Consider the following 23,257-nt stretch of genomic DNA (forward strand, 5'->3'; position numbering starts at 1 on the left):
AATAAAGACAAATTCTAATTTACATTCATTGTAATGCAGAGTAAACAATGGAATGTGCTACCCACGCTTCTGGTAATTTTTTTTTCTAATGTAAATTGGTGATTAATGAATAATATAAGTGAATTGACTTGAAGACAAATGTTTTAAAAAATAGCTTTTGGAGATCTGTGTGGAGGGGTTGTGATGTTCACTCATGCTGTGCCCAAGCGCAGTCAGTGGGGTAACATGTTTTTGTCAGAACCTACTTTGACATTAGCAGTAAAACCAGTTACCTTCATATCTGGCTTGGGTTTTTTATGCATATCTGTCTACAGTATTTTTGCATTTTTGAGATTGCACAGAGGAATGTACCTAAAAACCCAACAAACACATCTGAAATGTAATGAATCAGTTAAAATTACTAGCTGCTTCTTGTAACTGATCTCTACTTTGCCTGCCAGATGCTGTGGAGCTGATGTGAAGTGATTCTTCCCCTCTGCCATACAGAATGACCAGGTATATAACGTGAGGGCAGAAATTTTATACATGAAAGAGCAGTGCCCAGTGGTTAGCATATTTGTGAATACAGCCCAAAACACTCAGTGTCTTGATGAATTTTCTAAAATAAAGTGATTGTGGAGTTACGCACATTGAAAAATAAATTAAAAAATGCAATAAAAATAACATCTTTTATTGGGTAGAAAATAAAAAGACTGTTTTTTAACCCCATTTATTTTGAGTGTTAAGATAAAAAAAAAATTGCTTCTGTGCACTGAGTGACAGAGGGATTATTCTGTCAGTCCAAGCAGGGATGGAACTAACCTCGATGAGGACTACACTGCTGTAATGCCATCTACTGGAAGCAGCTACATTTACCAAGATCATACTGTAACGTTACAGATTTCTCTGCAGCGTAGTCGTGATTAGAAGTGAATGGGGGGTGGGGTGGGTGGGTGATTTTTTTCCACAACTACACAGAAGAGGCTTGGTGAGAGATAACGCCTGTTTGATATAGCCAAGCAGAACTTTGATCCTGATGCTTGGAAAATCTGAAGACTACTTGTAACCCTGCGGTAGAACAGTGATCACTGCTATTAGGAATAGATTCAGTATCGGACAAGATTTTATACCCCATCCAATTTTCCAGAGACAATGTTGGAGTAAAGCTAAAACCTCTCTGTGAGAGTGTATTTTAGCACTGGTAACCAGCAATGACAAGTTCTGTCCTCCCTTATCAGCCACGTGTTAATTATTCTATTTAGCCAGTGAGGGGAAGGAATAATCAGTAGTCTCTGGACTGCGAAGGAGGCCTGTGAACATAAAGAGTCCTGCAGCCCTGGGAGATATCTGGAAATTAGTTACTGAACAGCAAAACAGTAGAAAGCCACTTGTTCAAACTGAAATGATGTAGTGAGAGGAAAAGCAGTTACAAGCTGTATGTGCCAACAGAACCAAAGAGGGTTTCCACAGATGTGGTTAAACATTTCCTCCCAAAGGCAAGTGGAAACCTGTGGTGTTTAGGGGAAGAAAGTTCACTCTGCATCTGTTTGGCAGAATGAGAAATGACATGATGTGTCAGGCTTTCAGAGAGCCACACACTCTGGGACATCATGCTAGTCAAGAAACACAGCCTCTGAGGAGGTCCTGAAGCAGATGATTTTTGTGATTGAAGCGTAGCAGCTGAAGAAAGAATTTCATGTCCCTTCATGAATCTGGTAGCGCTCTGAGGTCAAAACAGCTGCTTTCCAGTCTAAACATACAACATCAGCTAAACATCAGGGCTTTAAGGTCTATCTTAATCCCTCCTGAGTGTGTTTATATTGCTTTCAGGAATTAGCACCTCTGCATCATACCATGTCTAGTGCTAAATGCCCCATAGTTTCACTGGCCAAACTACGAGAATGGGGCAAAGCCAGAGGACCTCTTGGCTTGTTTACCGTGCAGAAACTTTCCCTGGTCTTAAGGATCTGTAGCAGCTACAATGTGTCACCCTATTACTGGTGCTTTCTCACATCTTTATAAATAAATTTAGAGTTTGTTTTGGTTTTAAGAGCAATAAATCTTTAATGCTGAGCAGCTCCAAGGCCAGTTTCTGCCCTGAATAACGTGAAGCTGTGCAGGCTGCACAGGTCACTCTTACATGGATGAAGAACAGCAACAGAACATGTTCCTCCTCAGTGCCACATGAAGAAACCCCACAAACTTCTCCCAAACTGTCCCTGAAAACATGCAGAACTAGAAGCAATATTTGCAGTCCCCACAGTCCTACCTCATCCTCTTTGGTTTCGCTTCACTCTTGCCAATGGCATGTAGGATTCACCCATATGTGCAGGCAGTTTGCAAACCTTCCAGCCTTCCTTTGCGGCTTCATTACATCTCCAAAGGCTTTCAGCAAGGCTTGCAGCCTGTGCATTGATCCCCAAAGTGCAAAGATTGGTTGGACCTGTGAGTCGAAGGGACTGCAAACAGCCCTGCCTTGGAAACAGGTTTCTCTGAACAGCACACTACTGCACACTCCAGTCCAAACCTCCAGGCTGCTTGAAGCCACCATGCTCCAGCTGGCTTTGCTGGAAGCAAACCTCAGCTTGCCAGCCGGAAACAAAGTGCTGTTAGTGCTCTTGCACCTTATCTCCCCTTTCTAAGATCTTCCCCACATTTGTGATGAATCAGAAAGGGTTTCATGGCACTTCACTTCTTCATATGTGGGAGAAAACAGCCCAAAGGAAAGGCAGGGGGTGTGTGTGAGTTTATGTATGTAATGAACGGAAATCACTTGCAGTGCCCTGAGACTGGAGTGAACCATTCAAAACTTCAGAAGCAGAAGGAGTGGGTGAATGACAGTACAATGAAAATGTTTTCTTCCTATTCTGTAGGGGATGTGTAGCACAAGGAGATTTTGTTTCATTGGAGTGAGGAGGTCTCACAGAACTGACTCCAGGCCAAGAAGAACTGTCCCGGCACTCCCCTCCTGACATCCTACAGGCCAGAGTCTGAGGACTCTCCTGATTGAAGCAGAGCAACTCTTTTGTCTTTGCGCTCCAACATTTTGGTCCAGTGAGTCTTGTAGTAGTGACCCTGATATGGGTCACGTAGAGCAACATCAGCTCAAAGACCCAAATAACCAGCCCATGCACAAGCCTCTGCACTGCAACATGGTCCTTCCTCTACAGTGTCCTCACACTGCATTGCAAAGTCACACTCCTCCATGAGCCTTCCAGGACCCTGACCTTTACTTCCACCCTCATAGCTAATGAGAAGAGACAAGCAGGCAGAAGTGACAGATGCAAATCTCTTTGCAGCTGCATGAAACATGAGATTCAATCTCACAAGTGCTGAAAGCAGAGCACCACGTAGTGCATGAGCTAGTTCAGCAGGAGTTGCAGTGTCAGAACTGCAATCCAGCACCAACCTACAGGCAGTTCAATGAAAAAGAGACTGAGGCTGCCACACAGCTTTTATCCTCAGTCCCAAAACAGCACCATGGAGACAGGCACCATCCAATAGTTCTTGAAATCTTCTGTCCATGTGTTGAGGGTAGAGGTGCTTGTCATTACTGCATCAGCATGGGAAAAGCTGTCGACAGTTGTCCTTACTTGATCTTTCAAATTGAGCACTGGGACCCGCACTATGCACCTCCTTTTGCAAACACCATGCAACAGAAGTGAGCCCTTTATCGCAGGCTTAGTAGTAATAATAATGCTATTTCCAGCATTTTCTGAGACACACTTTGTTTTTTTCTAGGTTTTAGGCCACTTTGCCAGGGCAGGTTTCTATACCACCTTTTATCTAGGGCATCCTGTATCAGAGGGAAACTGCCACTAAAAAATTTTACCTGTATGAGAAAAAACGTGTAATAAAAATGCTTGACATCTCTTAGGTGACTCCACAGATGACTTACTATTTCAGCTGCAGTTCATAAGTTTAACTGGAGTAGGTGTTGACCGTAGCTGATGAGATATGAAAGAAAAACCTCAACCCACAGACTAAATGCTTCCAAGATCCTTAACTGACTCAGAGAGATGGAAAAATATTATGCAGAGGAGGTACTAGAGTAGGTCATGGTTATATTCCTTCCATCCACTGATCTCTCATTTCAGGTCTAACAAGTACTTCAGAAGAGACAAGAATTGTCTGCAAGTGGTGAGCTTCCTCACTGCTTTCCAGCATTGCAGTACTGATTGTCTTCAAGGAGAGAGACCCCCTAATGCATCTGGCTTTGTTGAGCCCCAGGCTGACACACGCACCCTGGCTCTCAGGGACACAACCAGGTGTGCTGGGCTGGAGCCCCAGCAACATGCCAGTCTGGCTGAACTACTGGGTCATCTCTCTCAAAGAAATGGCATGCTGTCAGCTCACTTTGAGGTTGTGTACGAACCAAGCAAAGATAAAATAAGTCTTGTTTGTTCTCTGATAATAAAGAGTTCAAGATTTGTTAAAGGTTGGAAGTAAAGTTACAAAATGACCAACTGTTATTAATAGCCTTGGTGCCACCCTTAGCCAGATTCACTCCAGGCTGTGCCTGGGCTACCACAATAGATCTCATATGCCTTTCCTCTGGAGAACTGGCCACTCTCTGTATCCACCCAGTTCCATCAGTGAAAATGCAGATATCACTGTGTGATCACGGGGTAGAAAATTCTGCCTTAGTCTGTAAGTCTCCTACTTAGATCCAGTGAAATGCAGCATTATTAAAATTGCTTTCATATTCTCGATTAAGCTCTAGCTTACGATGGTGCAGTAGAGACATTTCCTTTGCACCTGGTGCTTCTTAATTTAATCTTTTTTATGTGCTTACAATGCTTAAAAATTATGTGTCTTAGGAAAGGTTAGTTGAGCTTGTGACATACTAATGTCACAGTGCTCTCAGCTCTGGCATTGCATAGAAGCTATGAGACATAAAGGAAACATAAATGAATAAGAAATTAATTTATGAATTTTCAAATTATTCACATTTCAGAATAAGAGATTTTTAGGATGGAAGACCTCAAAACACACAGAAGTCCCTTTGAGTTTCTGTGGGTATTTTCTGACCCCGTGAGTGTCCTAATGACAAAGGTGTCGCATACAAGATGACCACAACCACTGTTACCATCTCTTATCTGCCCCTGTTGTGCCAGGCACCGTTCATGACAACAGCCTATGGACAGGGCACAAGGAGGATGGAGACCGGTGGCACTTCCAGTGGTGGATTCCAATGGGACTTAGACATGTCACCACTTAACCACTCAGACAGGGATGTTTTAGTAGATACTAGTTTGGTGCCCTGGGAAACTTACTTGCAGGACAAAGACAGCACCATGATGGATGGAAAAAACCCAGCTGCTCACTAGGCACAGGATGTTTAAGGTCCAGAAGCACTAGGTTCATGAGGGAAATGCTATGTGTTTATGGTACTGAGTTTTCAGCTATTGTTTGGGTGCTGGCTAGAAAAGCACAATGTATTGTTTCTGCTCCTCCTGGGGTCAGTAGACAGGCTGCAGGTTGCAGTGGTTGCACAGCTGGATCAGAGCTTGGAGTTAGGAACTTCGGTGGAAAAAAGGTGAAGGGTAAAGCAAGATAAGCAGGAAAGCGTACCCAGCAGCACAGACAGAAAAGCTGTCTGGTAGTACCAAGAGGATACTAAATACTTTTTTTTTTTTTTTTCAGGCAGATCAAGAAAATTTTCCTAAACTTCTTAAGTGCTGGACTTGAGAATTCTGTCAAGGAAATGACCGCTTGCAGCTACACATTTCAGGACTGCCTGAAAGTCCATGCCCCAGAACTTGCTGTTGCAGGTGGCATTTTACTAATGATGTTTGTGACTATGAGAATATATGGACCTTAATTAGGCGTAAGATAACATGAAAGCAGAATTCCTGCTTTCCAGGGGACAGTAAAGTAAATGGGAAAGACATAAGACCACAGACAAGAAAAGCCTGAAAATAAGGACACACTGTGTTAAGGCTGACCTCATCTGAGAATGCAAGATGGCAGCAAGCCACACGCACACTTGTATCATAAGTATCTAAGTCATCTTTAATGTGATGGACAAGGTAGCTGGAGTGCTATTGTTTGACTAATGCAAGAGGTATTACAGCTGCAGCACATCAGAGAATTTCTTCAGCATAATCAAATATTTTCCTGCTGAATCTACCACCCACGCACAGTTGTAAACCACTCCCAAAGACACTGAGCAACTCTATGGTTAACCACATAGTGGCTGTGCATTCTGGGCACATGGTACTTCTGAACTCGCCATGGCAGTCTGATCCTAGGGCTCCCCTTTCAGAATACACAGCAAGGCCACCCCCACTGAGCAGCCTGGAAACTTTTCCATGCTCTCCTTCAGTCCAGGTTATGTGCAGTATCATCTGATCTGGTGGCACTGTTCAGTCAATGGCTTATAAGAGTCACATCTGAAAAGAGGATTAACAGGATGTCAAAGTGGGGGAGATTCCTCACCCCAGTTTTCTTAAAGATGGATAAGTACTGTCCATGCACAGAAGATGGTTTTAAGAGGCTATGTGAAGCACACAATTCTTTACACCTTTCAGAGACTGGATAGCATCTCCACTCTCCCACCCTGACATCTCACCTTCTCTGCCCCTCCGTTTACCTGTCCTACCCTATGTCTTTACATTCTTTCCCATCACTTGTGCCCACATTCATGTCTCTTCCCATTTGCAATCACAACACAGAACTACAATTATTATTGCTAAGAAAATGTCATACTAGGGAATTACTTCTGAAAGTATAACATTTGTTTCAGATGATGCCAGCGTAGTCCTGGAAAAGGGGAGAGTCTCAGCCCCAGTAAGCTGCATGAAGTTGCCAGCAGTCCTGACACTGCCTGAACTAAATATGAAGCATTGTGAAGAAATGTAGGCAGGAGAGAGCAGTGATACTTCCCTTGCTTTGGGCTCTGAAAATGCCAGCTATGAGCCTGCTGCCAACCTCAAAACACCAGCAAGTAAACAGTTATATCACAGGGACTGCCAGGTAGGAGATATCCAGGGCAGAAATTATTTCGCCTTAGCTGCACCTGTCTCCAAAAGACCCACAGGTTTTCCAGATGTATGCGAGGTTGAATGTACATGTCAGCACTCGATTTGCCCTCTCTCCCAGACAGAGTTTCCTCCTATTCACAGTCTTCCCGTCATCTCATACACACAAAAGGTTTTGAAAGCTTCACACACAGTGATTTTGCAACCCAGACCAGCCTGGGGACATTTCTTTCTTGAAATTCCAGCAATACAACAGAGCTTCTCTCTGACTTGCTGCAGACTTGTACGTGTCTTGGGAAGGAAGTGGACAGGGACACCGCTGTACACAGCCAGGTCCAGGCAAGCTCAGCCGAATGGTGAAATGCACACAGACCCTGTGGGGCCAACAGAGGTCTACAGCACTTCACATAAACACTTACTAGCTTTTCTTCAGTAAGACCACACACAACAACCTCTCACCCAAGTCACAGAAGGAGATGGAGGAGTGTGCATAAAGCACTGGGATATTTATCAAGCTGGGACTTGAACCAGCTCACATGAAATATGAAGGCTACAAGACAACTGGTGGTTTCTGGAGGCATTATTATTTCATGTTCCTCCAAACAGGTCAACACCAGAGCTTACCTGTGAGTCCAAGGAGAGTGCAGATGGACAGCTGGCCTCAAGGGATGGAACCCACTACTTTTTGCTGAGGTAAAACCAACAAATAGGGCAGCACAGTTCTTGTGAGGAAGAAATAACAAAAAGCCTGTGCTGATATTTTCTTTGAAGCAAATAAGGGCATTTGATGGGCATTCAGGTTGGTTCAGAAAAGCATGGGAGCTGTGCACAAGGGTGTTTTACACTCTCTCCAGTCCTACAATTTTTTCTCCCCTTGCCTGCAGACAGGACCCCCAAACTCATCCATCTTGGGTTGTACATGCCCCTTCCTCCCTCAGTCCATCAGCTGCCATCACCCCCAGCTGCCAACACCCTCTGCCATCCCCAGGAAGCAGAAGCAGCCATCCCTACAGACACTTCTCGTCCACTGGGAAGGATCAGGCCAGAGAGGAGTGGCTTGCACACTCTCTCCATCCAGAGTCACAGGCACCATTGCTACAGCCCAGACTTCTGCAGGGCAGCAGGGACTTCAGGTCTGGGCTGCTTACACACTTCAAACAGCCAACTCCTCTTCCCTTGGCACACACAGTGGGTGTTGGACAACACGGGCCAAGCACATGTCCTAGAGGGCTTGTGGTAGTGCAAGGTGCTGTGTGCCTGTACGTAGTAACGCTGAGGCTGGAGAAACTGGGGAGCACGGGCGTGGAGATAGCCAAACAGTGTCTAGGAGAAGGTCTTAATGTCTAAAACTTGATGGGTCAAAAATGCAAAGCAGAGTGGTATTGTTCAAGGCCACAGGGACAGAGTGCTGAGGAACAGCCAATACTGCAGGTTTGGGAAGGACGTCCTCACCCCCAGAGTTACTTCTCAGAGGAATCACTGGTCTCCCATTCATTGTTTCAACAGCAGAAAAGTACTCCCGCTCCATCTGCTGAGTCAAACCTATGAGTACTGCACACATAAATGCAGTTTTATTCAGCTCAGATCTAGTAGTTTCTAGCATGTAGAAAAGCCTGCCGTGGGGCCTACAGCTCTGTAACACTGAGCTGCAGCTCTGGCCAGCTCTAAGCCATATGCTGTGGCTACCCTGAATGCAGCAAAGTGTGCTCTCTCCCTGAGACACCCCTGACGCTGTACTTGCAGAGCCTGCCTTTCCTTTCCACTGCCTTCCTGTTGGCACCCACATGGCCTCCTAGGTTTTTGTTAGTACTTGTGCAATGAAGGTATCTAAAGACATATCTCTTTCCTCAACCATTACTGTGACAACAGGTCACATTTCTGATACTTCTTAAACCTGACAAGGCTTCCTGCCCCTGGGTAAGTATTTTTGCCCTGGTCTGATTTGCAGAGCTGTTGGCCTGGCTTTCCAGCTCTTGTCATTCAAGTAACCCCCAGGAGTACTGCAGCTTTTCAGACTGAGTCTCCCCCAGAGTGCTGTCCCTTTGAAGTGTGAGTACACATGCAGATGTGTGTTTGTTGCATGTATGAACATGCCTGGATATTTGCAACAGCTGTAGGAACCAAGTGTAGAAATGGGGTGTGGCATTTTACAGATGTCCTGTTCATCCTACGCACAGTTGGGGAAGAAAGCCATGGCAGATATTTTGGGTGTGAAGGGAGGTGTGCTCACCACATGACCTGGTGGGAAGAGACTGTTTCATTGTGCAGCCCACTCTGTGCCTGCTGACACCATCAGGGCTGCATTCTGCATTCAGTAAGGGGCAGTAATCCCATGCATGGAAACTGAGGACATTTTTAAAATTCCCCTTCAGTTCTAGGCTGTAAGCTTAGGTCCCTGGTGAGATTCACTACAGCCCGATGTACCTGTCTGTGGAGTTGGTATTGTCACTGAACCTCTCCTTAGAGTCAGTGAAAAGAGACTAGCACTTACAGGGTGTTGCTCACATGAGCTATTTTAGACACCTACATCAGGAAGACAACTGAGATCTAAAGATATTGTTTCTTTTCATAGATCAATGGTGAGACTGGAAGATCATGTTCAAATGGAGTTGTCCACCCTGCAGATGGTACCTTGTCAGGTGAATCAAACTCTGCTCTGCTCAGACTGTGATAGGGATGGTGAAACATATCTAAGGGCACAGGAGGGAGCATCTGACAGGCCAGTCAGTATTGTGGACTCTTGATGGGCAGCAGCCTGACAGCCACGCACTCCTTTGCACACGCTTCTTTCCAGTTTACCATCCTTGTTTGCTGGTGTCCTGATTCTAAACAGAGAGTGCAAACATGCATTTAACCCTCCAGATCCCAGGAGAGGTATCCTGACTATCTTTCCAGACAGAATAGGACTCCTTTCAGAGTTAATGATGCAAAATAAGGACCATGACTGCTACAGAGAAGGGTCTTCAGGCATTTTAGAGTGGCTGCTATCTCTCTCCTCTTTCTTAAGTTTTGATAGACAAGCTTGGATGTCACTAGATGCTGCACAAGATGGATGCCAGGCATCCTGACTGTAAGGTAACTGATGCAGACTCAACCCTTCCTACAGCAGGCCATACTGTGAAAACAAATGTTAGGTATATATTGAAATTCTCTTCGGCTTCATTCTGCAAATCTTTTACAGGTCAGAGGCCTTTAAAATGGTTTCAGGATTGAGTCCAACCAGTTTCAAAGGATGATAAATGTGGAGTTTAATTGGTTGGGCCATCAAGTGGAGACAGACAGAAATGTGCTGTCTTTGTCAGCTGGCTCATTTACCTGTGCAAATCTCTTCCATAGAGAGTCCTGCCAATTCTTTCATTACATCTTTTCTCCACATAAAATAAGTCTCGTGATTTCCATTTCTTTCCAGTTAAAAACCAATTTCCTCTTTTTTTCATGTAAAGACAATGAAAATTAGATCATACAGCAACACATATGGTGGAAATACTATTATGGTCAGATAAGATGTATGGATAGCACAGGCAGATAATCGCAATGTGGAAAGACACTAACCGCTGGAAACAGATGACAATATTAATGCCTCACAAGGGGGGAGGGTTCTGTTGTATTTTGAAGCCTCAGAAGAATCAAGATGTTCTTTGTCCCTAAGATCTTATTTCCCCTCCACAGGAATGGGAATGCATCCTTGAGTTCCCATCTCTGAATAGCTCAAGCACCACGAGCAAAAAATCTATTTAATCCAAAGAAAGGCTTCTGCAGTGTGTAAGGGAAGAAGCAAATGGTGAGGCAGAGATGGTGCAGTGCCAGACACGTTCAGAAAGGCCATCTGTTGGATGGACAGGTCACCCAGCACCTCTTGTTTTCGAGAGGGAACAGAACTACACAAAGGGTTCAGCTGGGGAGCAGCACAGGGCCCCACTGTACCAAAACTTGTATAGCTTTTGTTTGCTGATGTTCTTCAAAGGTGGGGTCCCCTCCCTGCTCCCAGCCGTGCGCCCATCACAGCAGACTGCCTGCCTGGTCGGAGCCCAGAAGCTGCCGCTGCCCTGCTGCTGCCGGCTAATCCTGCCTTTCCCCCGAGAGTAGAAGGGCAGCACCAAGCAGAGGGGAGCAGGATCTGTTCCAACACAGTGGGGACATTCAGCACAGGTGCATGTGGGTACACATGAAATGAAGCACAGTAAATGTTCCTCTGAACTCATATTAAGGTTCTTTGACTTAGACAACCAGAAAAAGCCAACCAGCAGCTGAGTGACAACAGCCCAGTTAGATGTGATGCATCTAAAAGTTGGGGAAACACAGATACCAAATAAAGAACAACTCCCATGTGAGCCCCAGGCATTTGTCAGGCTCTACACTGATAAATATTTTTCATACATGTTAGGGTTTACAGACTGAAAAAACAGGCCTGACAGGGATTTCAGGAAGTCATTTTTGTCCCAGCTATGCCCCAAAGCAAAGCCAACATATTTTTTGACAGGTTTGCGTAACATGCTCTTAGAGGCCTCCAGTGATACAGACTCCCAGGCAACTCCCTACTCCCACACTCTACTATCTTAGAGAGCTAGGAAGAGTTAGAGATGTCCTCATTGCAACTGAAGTGTGTTACTGTGTCTTCTAGTGACAACGGGCATTGCAAACAGTCCTCTCTGAAACAGTATTTTATGCACTTGGAGCTTACTTTCATGTCCCCATCCACATCTTTGCTTTCTTAGGGCAGACAGCCCCAATCTATTAACATTTGCCCACAGGCCATGTTTTTCACATCTCTCATCATTCTTGCTACTCTCTTCTGGACTTTATCCAACTGGCTCACGTCCTTCCTGAAGTGTAGAGTCCAAAACAAGAGAAAATATTCCAGCTGAGGCCTTATAATTTCCTTGTAAAGTTGGAAGTTTACTTCATGCCTCACAGACAACATTCCTATTTATACAACGTGCACGAAAAATGCTGGCTGTTTTTGCACTAGCACAACACTGCTGGCTCACACTCAGTTTTAGATCCTATAAAGCCCCTACGTCTTTGTCTGTAAACTGCTCCATTGCTTGTCTTTGTCACTTAATTATTTCTGATGAAATCTCCAATCTTAAGTGCATCTTTACTGAACAGCATCCTACTCTTCCAGCATGTGCCCTCAGCTGCAGGATGACTGTGAATTCTGAGCCTGTTCTGTGCAGCACGCCATGTTCCCAGCTTCAGTTAAAGTTAACATTTGAATAAGTACTCTCAATGTCAACATGCCATTCATTACTGGAAATACTCATTAGAATGAAGTCTCGGGCAGATCCTTGCAGGATTTCCTTCCGTGCAGACTTCCATTTGACAAGGGACCATTGATTACCATGCTCTGAATACGATCTGCCAAGCAGTTTTGCACCATCTTATTGTAATTTAACTATGGTCCCCTTTAGTTGGTTTCCCTCCAGCCAGTTTTCATAACGTCTTTTCTGCTTTTAAATCCTGTCTTCCTGTAAATGAGCTGCCTTTCCTGCAAGCAGGGCCTATGCTCATAGACCTGCCCTGCCAAGAGGCTGTATAAATGTTTAGCCACAATCCTACCACATGGGAGGGCACACACCTCCTCCCACCACTGCTTGACGATGATGGAAGTGCTAAAACTGCCATGAACCTGCCAACGAAACCTTCAGAAAGGTGGTGGGTGCTAGCAAGGCCCCAGAGCAGGGCGGGGGGATGCTCTGTTGTGCTCTTACCTGAGCCAGCGCTCAGCCACAGTCCTACACTTGGTGAATACCCCCACCCTGCTTTGGGATATGCCTCCCACTGACTGAAAGGGCAACCGCTTGGGCACGCAGGACAGCTGGAGCGCTGCAAGAGAACGACATGCCACTCAGAGGATGTCCAAATACAACATTTAAAAGAACAGACAGTGAACCTAATGCCTGGAGCTTCCACATATGCTTAGCATACGGCTGAGATAAATGACTGTCTTCTACCTCATGCATGAAGAGACATATGATGGAAGAGAACAACCAAAGGGAGGATGCATGGTAGCAATGCCTAAGGGATGTGTCACATGTACAAAAAGAAGGCAAGAACATAGATTCGTGGGCTTCAGGCTACAGGAGACCTTACAGGGTGCTGTTCAAAAATGCAGTACTACATTTGCTACCTCAGATCAGCCTTGAAGGAAAAACCACTATGTAGCACTCTAGCAATTAGCTGAGTTCAGTGGCAGACCAAGTCTGGGTACCTCTGAACTCTGGAAAAGGTGGGATCAGAGACAGCTCCTGTAGCAGTACACTGTTGGTAGAGGCTGAGCAGCTGCATCCTTGGATAGAAGCAGCTGGACAGGGTCTCTAGGTACCACACATGGGCAAAGCAGAGATGGAAGGAACTGCTAGCAGGGCTCCAGCTGTGTAGAGCTGAAGATACTCCCTGGATGCTGTGTGTCATGGACAGGAGCCCTTCCTTCCTTCCACTCACTTTCTGGCTACCTTTTCCCCCAGATGACTACCTATGAGAGAAGACTGTCATCTCCCACTCTGTCCACTGTATAGCTCTGTGCTTCTTCTAGCTATTACCAGTTTGTCATCTCAAATTTCTGAATCTTGAGTAGAAGTAGATAGCCTCTTGCCTCTACCTCAGCTCCCACTACCTGGCTCAGCCTCAGTGGGTAGGAGAAACACAGAGCAAGTTACAGAAAAGCTTCAACAGATAGAGATATTCTAAATTACTTAAAATAAGAGGGAAAAAAAGGCATAAAACCCAGTCTCTAGGGCAGCCAGAGAGACCTGCTGTAAGCTAGAAGAATAACCAGTCATATCAATTGTCTCTGAAACCATTTGTTCTCTCAGCAGGCAGAGCTCAGACCATGGTTGAGATATAGAAATAACTTCTTGGATTCAAAATTTCAAGGAAGAAAAAAAAAGGCTACATAAAGTACAAGTCATTATAGCAAAGCTGAAGTTGTACAGTCCCTTTAGACAATTTGGTGCTTCAGCACCTGAAAAAGACACTCTTGATTTGGCCTGGTGATTCTGATCCACCTCCAGACTCTGCACCTGGAAACAGAAGGAAACTGCAGAGCATTTCAGAGGAACCTGGGAGGGAACCTACCTTTGGTCAATGACATATAGTAACCACAGAGCCTTTCCGGGACAATTTCATGTTTATTCCTGTAGAATAGGAAGCTTTGTAGATCCTAACAACAGGAGATGAGACATACACAGGGACATGCTTAAACTGCTCTCAAGTCAGAACCTTTTTCCACTTTGGGCCTGAAAACCAAAGTCCTCTCTGACAAAAAGGCTCTGAATGGTGAAGAAGAAAATCTAATTTTTTCAGTGTAGCTCAGTGTAACAAGGTCCCTGGAAACCCTTACAGTTCAAGTGTTTTGCTGCGTGATAGAGGGTCCACCCCTCTGGTGCCAGCTTTCCACCTACTCAGTGCAGCAGAAGGCCCTGGGGGGCTGAGCAGACAATGTCCTGGCTGAGGTCCCCCAGCTGAACCATCTGCCACAACCTTCAGTGTGAACTGTGCCTTGCTGTTACCCAAGTTGCCTTAAACTCACCTTCCAGTGCAGCTCTGTTAATGTACAATTCTAATACTTTATTCACAACATCTAGTTTCAGCAAAGCAGGTACAGATGCTTGTGACAGACAGAAGTGAAAAAAAACCCCAACTCACAATTGAACACTTAGACTAAAAATAACCAGAAAGTTCTTTCTCATTCCCTTATAGTTCTGAAGTGCTATCCTCTCCTGGCAGGGTGCTACACAGAGCTTCCTTCTCCATGCACACCTTATGCCTTATTGCATCTGTTAAGGAGAGCCCTCCATGAGAAAATCTGCATCACAATATACACTAATTGGACAGCTCTGAGAAGCTCCTCAGCTTGGGGAAGGCTCCTTCCCAAATCCTTGGAAGGGGGTTCAGACAGATTTAACCTTTCACTCTGAATCTCACAGTACTTATTCCTTGTCCAGGAGATAGCTTGGTAATTTGTCTTCATTAAAATAAGGACTGATTCATTCCCTTGGAGATGCAAGTATTTCTTCCTCATGTGGGTGGGACCTTCTCTGTTTGACTGACTGGTTAACACTTTCTTGCCTCAAGAAGCTCCCTTTTCTTCCCTCTAGTGACTCAGTGGCATGTTCAACTACAAAATGTATCATACACAGAATCTTGTATTTTGTAATAGTCCATACATTAACAAGTATACTTGTTGCCCCCATCCATGAACATTGCTGGCATTGACCAGACACAACAGGAGTTGGGCGAGTAATCTCTAACATCTTTCTCTCACAGGCTGACTCAACATCCAGTGTTGTGCAGTGTCCTAGCGATAGAAGTGCTCATGCCCTTCCTGGGAGGCACTATAGCCATCAGCACCCAAAGCAGGATTCTCTGATCCCTCACAGTCTCTTGCTGCATGTGTGGGGCATGAGAAAAATCATTTCAGACCATCTCAGCTGTGGAATCAGAGGGGAAAGACCATGGGAAAGCAATGTGCACAGGATCTGCAGTATTTCCTGATGGGTTAGCAATGTCCCTTCTCTTTCAGCTGAGACCAGATGTACATTCTAGCAACAGCTGTCACCTCAACAGTGGTTTTACAGCAAGTCAACATGCAGTCAGCCAGCTATTTTGTGAGTCACTGTGTGAAAGCTGCTGAACACCCAGACTTCCCCAAGGTAAAAAAAAAAAAAAAAGAGAGAATTTGTGAAGAGTGAGGAGGAGGTCTTGAAACACTTCCTGATCACCAATTTCAGGAAAGAGATAATGGGTCACTAGGAGATCTGAGAAATGCTTACGACCTTACAAACCAAGAGTTTTTCACCAACTGCTGTTGGTGGGTAACGGTGAACAGAAGACCTTTAACTACATGGATCAGACTGAAGGCCAACCAGCTAGCTTCCACCGACCTCTGAGTTACCATGTTTGTGCACTAAATGGTGATATCTCTTTCAAACGCTCCAGAGTACTTCCATCATCTGGTGAGAGCTATGATACAGAGAGCAACCTAGGAGTACATCTGCGCAAATAAGACCTTGATGGAAAAGAAACCTAGCTCCTGCAGCTGAAACAATGGTGCTACGGGGGCAAAGCAGGAAGGAGGTCCTTGTAACCCTGTGACAGAGATGTGTGCCGTCACCATGTCCCCATGACAAATACTGCCAGTGTTTATCTTGATACTCCCAGCAGCAGCTGCAGCAATGACAGGACAAATAAGCAGTGACAAGTCAGCAGGTAGTCAGTGAGCTGTCCAGTCTATGAGGCTTGTGATAACATTGCCCATGCCAGTGCAGCTTTACCATAGGAAAGATGGGGACTGCAGTTTTATAGCATATTGTCTTTGACATCATGTGGCTTAAAGCCAAAGAATACTTCCTGAGTGTCAAGGTGCAATCCCACTATTAGACAGCAAGCCTTGAATGCCAAATGTGACTTTATGGTGACTGCATGGCTCAGCAGGTCCAACTCTGCAGCACAGTCAAGGAAGAAAGTTCATATCCAACATGAGACTGGACAATCTGCTTATGGATAGTCCTACACTACCAGTTTTGCAGGGACAAAGGTCAGAGACAATCAGACAGATTAAATCAAAACAGTGTCCAGACAGCTGCTCATACCAGAGCTGAATGAGGCTTCATCACACACTTCAACAAAGGCCTGGAAGTTGTGTTCAGCTTCTGCTTTGTCTGAGGCCTAGATGACACCACAGGTGACACTTTTTTGGCTTATAATCCACTTTGAGGAAACATAGGCATTGGGATGTGAATCTGATATATAGACGGATGTATCTGTATATCTGATTATCTGATATAATGTGATATATAATGATGGTATAATCTGATAGATATATATATAGATATATATATAGATATATTTATAACACTATATATAGGTATATAGTGCAATATAGCCCAGCTAGAAGAAAATACCCCCAAGCAATATCATCAAACCAATAAACTAGCAAAAAGCAGTATCTACACAGCTAGAAGAGTTTCAGGCAGCAGCATATTCCAACTGTGCAGGCTGAGAGAAACTGAGCTTGCCAGGAACACCAGCTAAGCTGGAGGAATGGAGAGACCAGAGATCCCCTGTACATGATGCAGAAGAATCCTGTTGTCTCACAAAAGGCTACAGCCCTCATGGAAGGTGTGGGAGTCTCAGAAATGCATGATTCTTGATTTCAGCACAAGAAACAAGAGAAAGCCTAACTTCAAAGCCAGTTGGACTTATAACTACTCTGGTGAGGAGCTTTCTCATCTACACAGAACTTGGATAAGTGTTCCCTAAAGCAAGGACCAGAACACAGAAATCCCACTTCCAGCCTCTCTTTTATTGTCTGGTATTCTGAGAACCATATTTCTTGCTGCATAGTGATCCCATTGCAGTAGCTGAAAGCACAACCATAGGTGGTCTGGGCATTCTCCTGAGAAGGACTGGTTGGAAATGACCTCTGGAAGGCTCCAGCCCAGCTACTCACTCTGAGCAGGATCACTGCTAACAACAGATCAGGTCAGCCACAGCTTTGTCAGGCCAGGTTCTGAGATCTCCCAAGAATGAAAATTCCACCACCTCCCCATTCAGCCTGTGCCAGGGCTATCCTGCCTTCCTACAGAAAATCACTTTCCTGATTTCTGACCTGGACCTACCAAGCAGGATGTGAATATTGGCCCTTGTTATATTGTCTGTAACTTTTGTGAGGAAAGTAAAAAGCTGCCTGACATTATGGAGAAACTGAGATCAGGACATCTACCTTTCTGGGGTAGGGTTCCTGTGACAAGAGCTTTTATCATATAAAAAACAGGCTCTGCCTCTTACTGCTTTTAGCTGGCCTCAATCTAATGCATGTGAGGAAGGGTCCATCACCTTGATGGCTCAGGGCTGAGTTTAAATCACCTCCTCACGCACCTCTGAATTGCAGTGGGGACAGGGTATCTAACTCCTACTCATCTCCCCAGCTGTCCTGCGGATGCTGCTCATAAGCCAGAACAGAGTATGCTTGAAGGTGAAGACAGTGTTTAATGGTAATGTGCCTTGTGGAGGGTCCCATGAGATGTCAGTGCATAAAACTCAGGTAAATAATGACTTGGCCAAGTTCTAGGCCGAAGGCTTCTGAGATAAAACACATCAGTCACCAGACTGTGAGACACACTGTGGTAGCCCATGGCTCTCCCTGCACTCACAGTGAGTCAGAAAGAGGAACGCCAGTGGCCATTCCTGATGGCTTTGGCTCCGTTGTAAACAAGGTGAACTGCTGCTGTCCTCCTGTCCCTGTCATTCTTTCTATTAAAGAAATCCGGTTTTGCTGGTCCCATTTTGTAATGCTGTGTGAGCTCATGACAAGAGCAGGTAGACACAGAGCCTTGGGTAAGCCGGAGGTGGTACAAGTTTGACAGGTCTTGAGCATCTGATAAGATCATGAGTTAAGTCTGCTTCTCTACTAGCATGAGAGTGAATACAACACACAAATATAGACTGAAAATTTTGCCTCTGGATTCCCTTTACATGTGTTTTGGTTCTTTTTTGTCACCATGGACAAGCTGCGTCTGACTTGAGCAACTTTTCAATTAACTATTTCTGTTTTCCCCCAATGGTGCTTTAGTGATACTGGACATTCTACCGAACTACTCTACATATATGTTCATATATAGACATAAATATCTCCAGCTAAAGGGAAAGGAAATAAGGAATGTGGTAAAGATCATATCCTTTATGGCAGGGGTGTTTCTGCTTTACATTCTCTGTCTTTTGTAAAAGCTTCAGATGTCTTCCAATCATCAGAATTAAGATTACAGAGGATCAGAAGAAGAAACCTTCTTATAATTATTTTCTTTCATACGGTAGCAGGGTCATATTAATTCCTTTGACTGGGTACTTTGTCATCAACTTGAGAGACAATTTCCTGCCACAGATCTGTATTGCTAAGGTGACACATTTACTGGAGCCCCCACCCCACTTACCATTTGTGAAGGTGTTCACATAGTACCTTCGGCCCTGGGGAGACATATAGCTCTGCCAGCCGGGGGGAAGATGGTTGTTCAGGGTATCTTCTCCTGTCTGAGGAGCTGCCTTTCTGGGTTTCTGCTGAGAAAAGACAAAAAACCCAAGCTATTAAGTTAGTATCTAGATAATGTAAAGTCTAACCAGACACACATCTGGAAAGGAACAATGTGGTTTGGCATTCTAGAGATTGCAATACACCCAAAAGACTTTCAGTTCATTTCTCCCCTCATCTGTCCTAGCTTCATCCAGAACATGAAGCAATCTTCCCTTGGAGCACTGGCTACACAGAATGTTCCTTGAAAGACAAATTAAATCCTTCTGTATTTGATGTCCCATGAGCACCTGGACCTGCCCAAGAAAATGACTCTTGTTAAGCAGTAAAATGCAAAGCATAAAATAATCAAGTGTCTGAGAAAGAATGGCATCAATATGGCACTCATTTACTTTCATGTGGATATACTGGTGGGTCAGAGCACTGGTCATGGAGGTGATGTCTCAATTTATTTTACACGGACACCATCAGCTTCAGACATTTTCAGGAAGAAACACTGCAGAGCCATGTTGCCTATGGGAGTAGTGCACTGAAGTAAATCTATCAGTATACTAATCATGCATGTAATTAGAATGCATAGATTACTGATCTCGATGTAATCTGCACCCATATCATCCAGATACAGGATCATTAGGATTCAGATTACTAGAGTGATCCAGATCACTAGGAACAGCAGATGAGCATCATGCTGTCACCTGCTCTCCAGGCACACACACACAACTGGTGTCAGGGTTCAAGTGTCACCTCAGCTGTACATCTCTTCACCAACTCAGTTGCTAGCCCCAGTGCAGGTTCAGGGTGCAAGGAAAAGAAAGAGGTGAAGCTGCAGTGCAAGCAATTGGCCGCACTACATTGCATCACCTGAACTATCTCCCTCTTTCAGGTAGCCCTGGTGGTTCCTTGGCAGCTTGGGATTTAGGGCAGCTGCTTGATGTGACACTGGCAAAGATGGCTTCATCCCAAAGGGGGCATGAACCCTGTCTGCTCCCTTCATCCAGGAACACTGAATGAAACGAAGATAGAGAGATAAGATGCACGGCTAAAGATTGGCAGTTGCAGCCCTACAGGGCTGTGGGTATGAACCCAACAGCCTTCTCCTGGCTCACATCCAGAGAGCTCCACTTTGCCTTTCCACACTCCCTAAGGCAAACCAGGCATGGATGTACTCATTGTTTGTTTGTTTGTTTGCATTGCTTTCAAAGGAAGAAATACAAATAACAAGGACAAATGTGTAAAATTGAATTATTTATCCCATGGAAGCTAATCTCTGTCCACAGAATACCTTCTGACATGGTGGGGGACAGGTCTGAAGTGACTGCACTAGATTCACAAGCAGCCATGTCCAGGGGACAGGCAGAGTCTCAGCATCTGGCTGCATACAACATTCAAACATTGACAGACATGAACAGCATCATCAGAAAGATATCTGTGATGTGTCCTTCTCATACACATTCACTCTCTGAGTGAAATTTCAACTCTGTTCCAACCCAGAATAAAAGGGCTATTTAATGATTTTGGAGGCAAAAGTCTATTTTATGGTTGGGGTTTTTTTTTTCAGTTTCAGACAACCCTGATTACAGTGGCTCTTGCTAATGGCTAACTCGAGGATGATCTTGTGTTCATGCCTCATCATGTGCTTGCACAGGCAGCTCACAGGCTGCAAGGCAGCCACTCGGACCCCAGGCCGGTCTCACCACTGCAGTGCTGATGGAGCTGATGCTGGTCCACATCTTAGCCTCTCTCCTTGAGGAGAAATACAGATTCTCCTCCCCTTGAGGAGACTCAGCTGGCCCAACATGTTAACTCAGGGGATACAAAGGGACCAGCTAATGACCCAAATCTTACGCTCTGCATGCCTATGGCTAGCAGGGTGGTATGCAGAATTAACCAGTAGTATCTCTGCCATCTATTCCTATCCCGTGTTTCTGCTCTCTAAGGTTTAATCAAATTAATTTACAGTTCCACTCACCCTGCTGTATGTGTGAGAAAGCAGAAGCTTTCACAGTTTATGTTACTATTTGTTTGGGGGGGGTTTTCTTGCTGATCTCAGCTTAGGATGCAAGTGAAAACTTGCCTTACACAGTAACCTGCCCAAAGGCACATGTTCGCATGTTATTGTTATTCTATTGCCTAGAAATGCACTAAATGTAATTCTCGTCTTGGTGAAGCGAGCACAACCATGCCTGTTCTGTGATCACAGGGGCAGGACCCTTCCATACCTGCCACTGAAACACTTTTCTGTTCCATACAGCTTTCTGTGAAAGCTCTGAATCCTGCTAATGAAAACATTAAACCTCATGAACATGACAGAAAAATTAAACTATCCCAGTTTTAACTCTGGGTTATCTGAGTTCTTCTCCAACATGATACGGCTGTTTATGGAAGTGCCTTGTTTCACTGTGCAGTGCCACTTCTAACATGGCTCCAACAACTACAAACTTATTTCCAGTTCTTTACAGCCACGTAGTGGCACCACCAGAAACGCTCACACAGCCCTGACACCTGCCATATAGCTCTAATATCTAGCATCATCCTTTTGTTTGGTTTTACTCTCAGTCAAGACTGAAAATGACTCACTGCAGGCTTCCCAGGCATGACGTCCCTGGAAGCACCACATTGCTTGTGCAGGTGAAGCAGACCAGTGGACTGGTGTACGGCACTGACACATGCTTTTATCACATGGACGTTACAAACAAAAGCTGTTTTGTGCAAGCTTCCTTTTGGTCCTGTTCAGCCCCTGTGACCTGTCACGCAGGGGAACTTTTCCATCTCACATTGCTCTCAGGCACCCCCCTCTACAGTTCCACCTAATGAAACACCAGGAAGAAAAAAGAACTCCTGGAAAGAATATGTCTGACCAGTGCAGTCACTCCAGTAACAGCTAAGAAGGTGGCTGGCTGATTTCTGTCTACACGTGTACCTCCTGAGGGGCTGTCTTTGCACCTTACCCATACCCAGTCCTTGTCTAAAACACAGGTAGGTCTGGTGAGAAAGCCAGGACTAAAGGGCATTCAGAGGTTCAGGATCAAGTAACATACGCAGAGAAGGTCAGACCAGAAGGGAAAGCATGATAGCCCCAAGCTATTTTTTGAACCACAGAACCAACCTCTCTCCTAGCATATTCCAAGCACAGAGTGCTGGGACAAATCCTGGGACAGCTCCTGAACTCTCTCCATCACAAAGTTAATGGTCCCCCATTATTGTTTGCAAAAGCACACTGAAGAAAAAATAAATTCTGCAGTGTAGGAGTGCACCAGTTCATGAAGAATTTGGCAGCAGTTTGAGTCCCTTAGATTCACTGCACAGATCTCTGGCCTTGAACATAACAAAGTTACACCAGACTATTTCTGCTGTGCATGATCACCCCATAAAGAGGAATTCAGGATAATCCAACCCTGGGTTCTGTTCCAGAATCTAGAAGGTACAGGATTTCATGCATTTTTACTGCATGCTCACCATTTCTGTCCTTAACACCTTCTTTCCCTTCTGGAATTAAAGTCCCATCGATTCCTGCTACTCTTCTTTCTTAACATGGTCCTACGATGATCCCACATACCAAGTAAGTCAAGAGTAGCTTCAGTTCGTTTTAGGGGCCCATGGTATTGTTACATTTCATCTGGTCAGCACAAGTACCCTGCAAGGACATATACAGCTGGTTTGCTTAAGGGAAGCTCTGCAATTGCCCCAACATCCTTTGAGTCACTTTTTCAGTGTTGCTTCAGGTCTTCCTGATAGACTGCAGGAAAAGCAGAGGTCTTTTACACAGCTGTATTCTTAATCAAAGGCTATGCCAATAGACAGATGTGGACTAGAATAGTGTGAACTATTTGTGAACTAATGTGAACTAGTATAGAGTGGACATCAGTAAATATTGGATGGAAGTAAAATAAAGACCAAAGTTAAGCCAATGTTTTAGCTATAGTCCCTGTCAAAATGTCTATCACTTCAAAAAAGCACACAAACAATGTTTTTCACTTGCCAATTCTATTTATGAGTTACTGATATTTCTACCTTTGCTTCTGATTTTGCCAATAAAGAAGTGTTGTGAGCACAGCAGTCCCTATCAATGATGGTCAAGAAGACTGAGTATAAGGGAAACCCCAGCACTGCCGAATGCAGAAGTTCTTGTAAACAATAGGGAAATGGTTTGCTTGGATGTGCATGGAGTATGGGTGTGTGGATCTCTTCCTCTTCTTTTAGAGAGGAGTGTGATCCTAAACAGCAACTCACTACTGGGCAGGACTTTGCCCCCCGATGGGGACTGCAG

The 23,257-nt window shown here is 44.8% G+C and overlaps 1 protein-coding gene across 4 annotated transcripts in view; it reads right to left on the reverse strand.

The window, feature by feature from the left end:
• GAS7 (growth arrest specific 7) overlaps positions 1-23,257 on the reverse strand; it is a 105,732-nt gene that overhangs the window by 48,137 nt on the left and 34,338 nt on the right. For 3 of the 4 annotated variants that reach the window (XM_074921707.1, XM_074921708.1, XM_074921709.1), the window contains exon 2: positions 18,896-19,019. In XM_074921707.1, coding sequence (XP_074777808.1) covers positions 18,896-19,019 — 124 coding nt within the window. The remainder of the gene's footprint in view (positions 1-18,895; positions 19,020-23,257) is intronic. The other variant, XM_074921706.1, reaches the window with a different exon arrangement.

The sequence above is a fragment of the Athene noctua genome, chromosome 18 (genome assembly GCF_965140245.1).
Source record: "Athene noctua chromosome 18, bAthNoc1.hap1.1, whole genome shotgun sequence".
NCBI classification, from domain to species: Eukaryota; Metazoa; Chordata; class Aves; order Strigiformes; family Strigidae; genus Athene; species Athene noctua.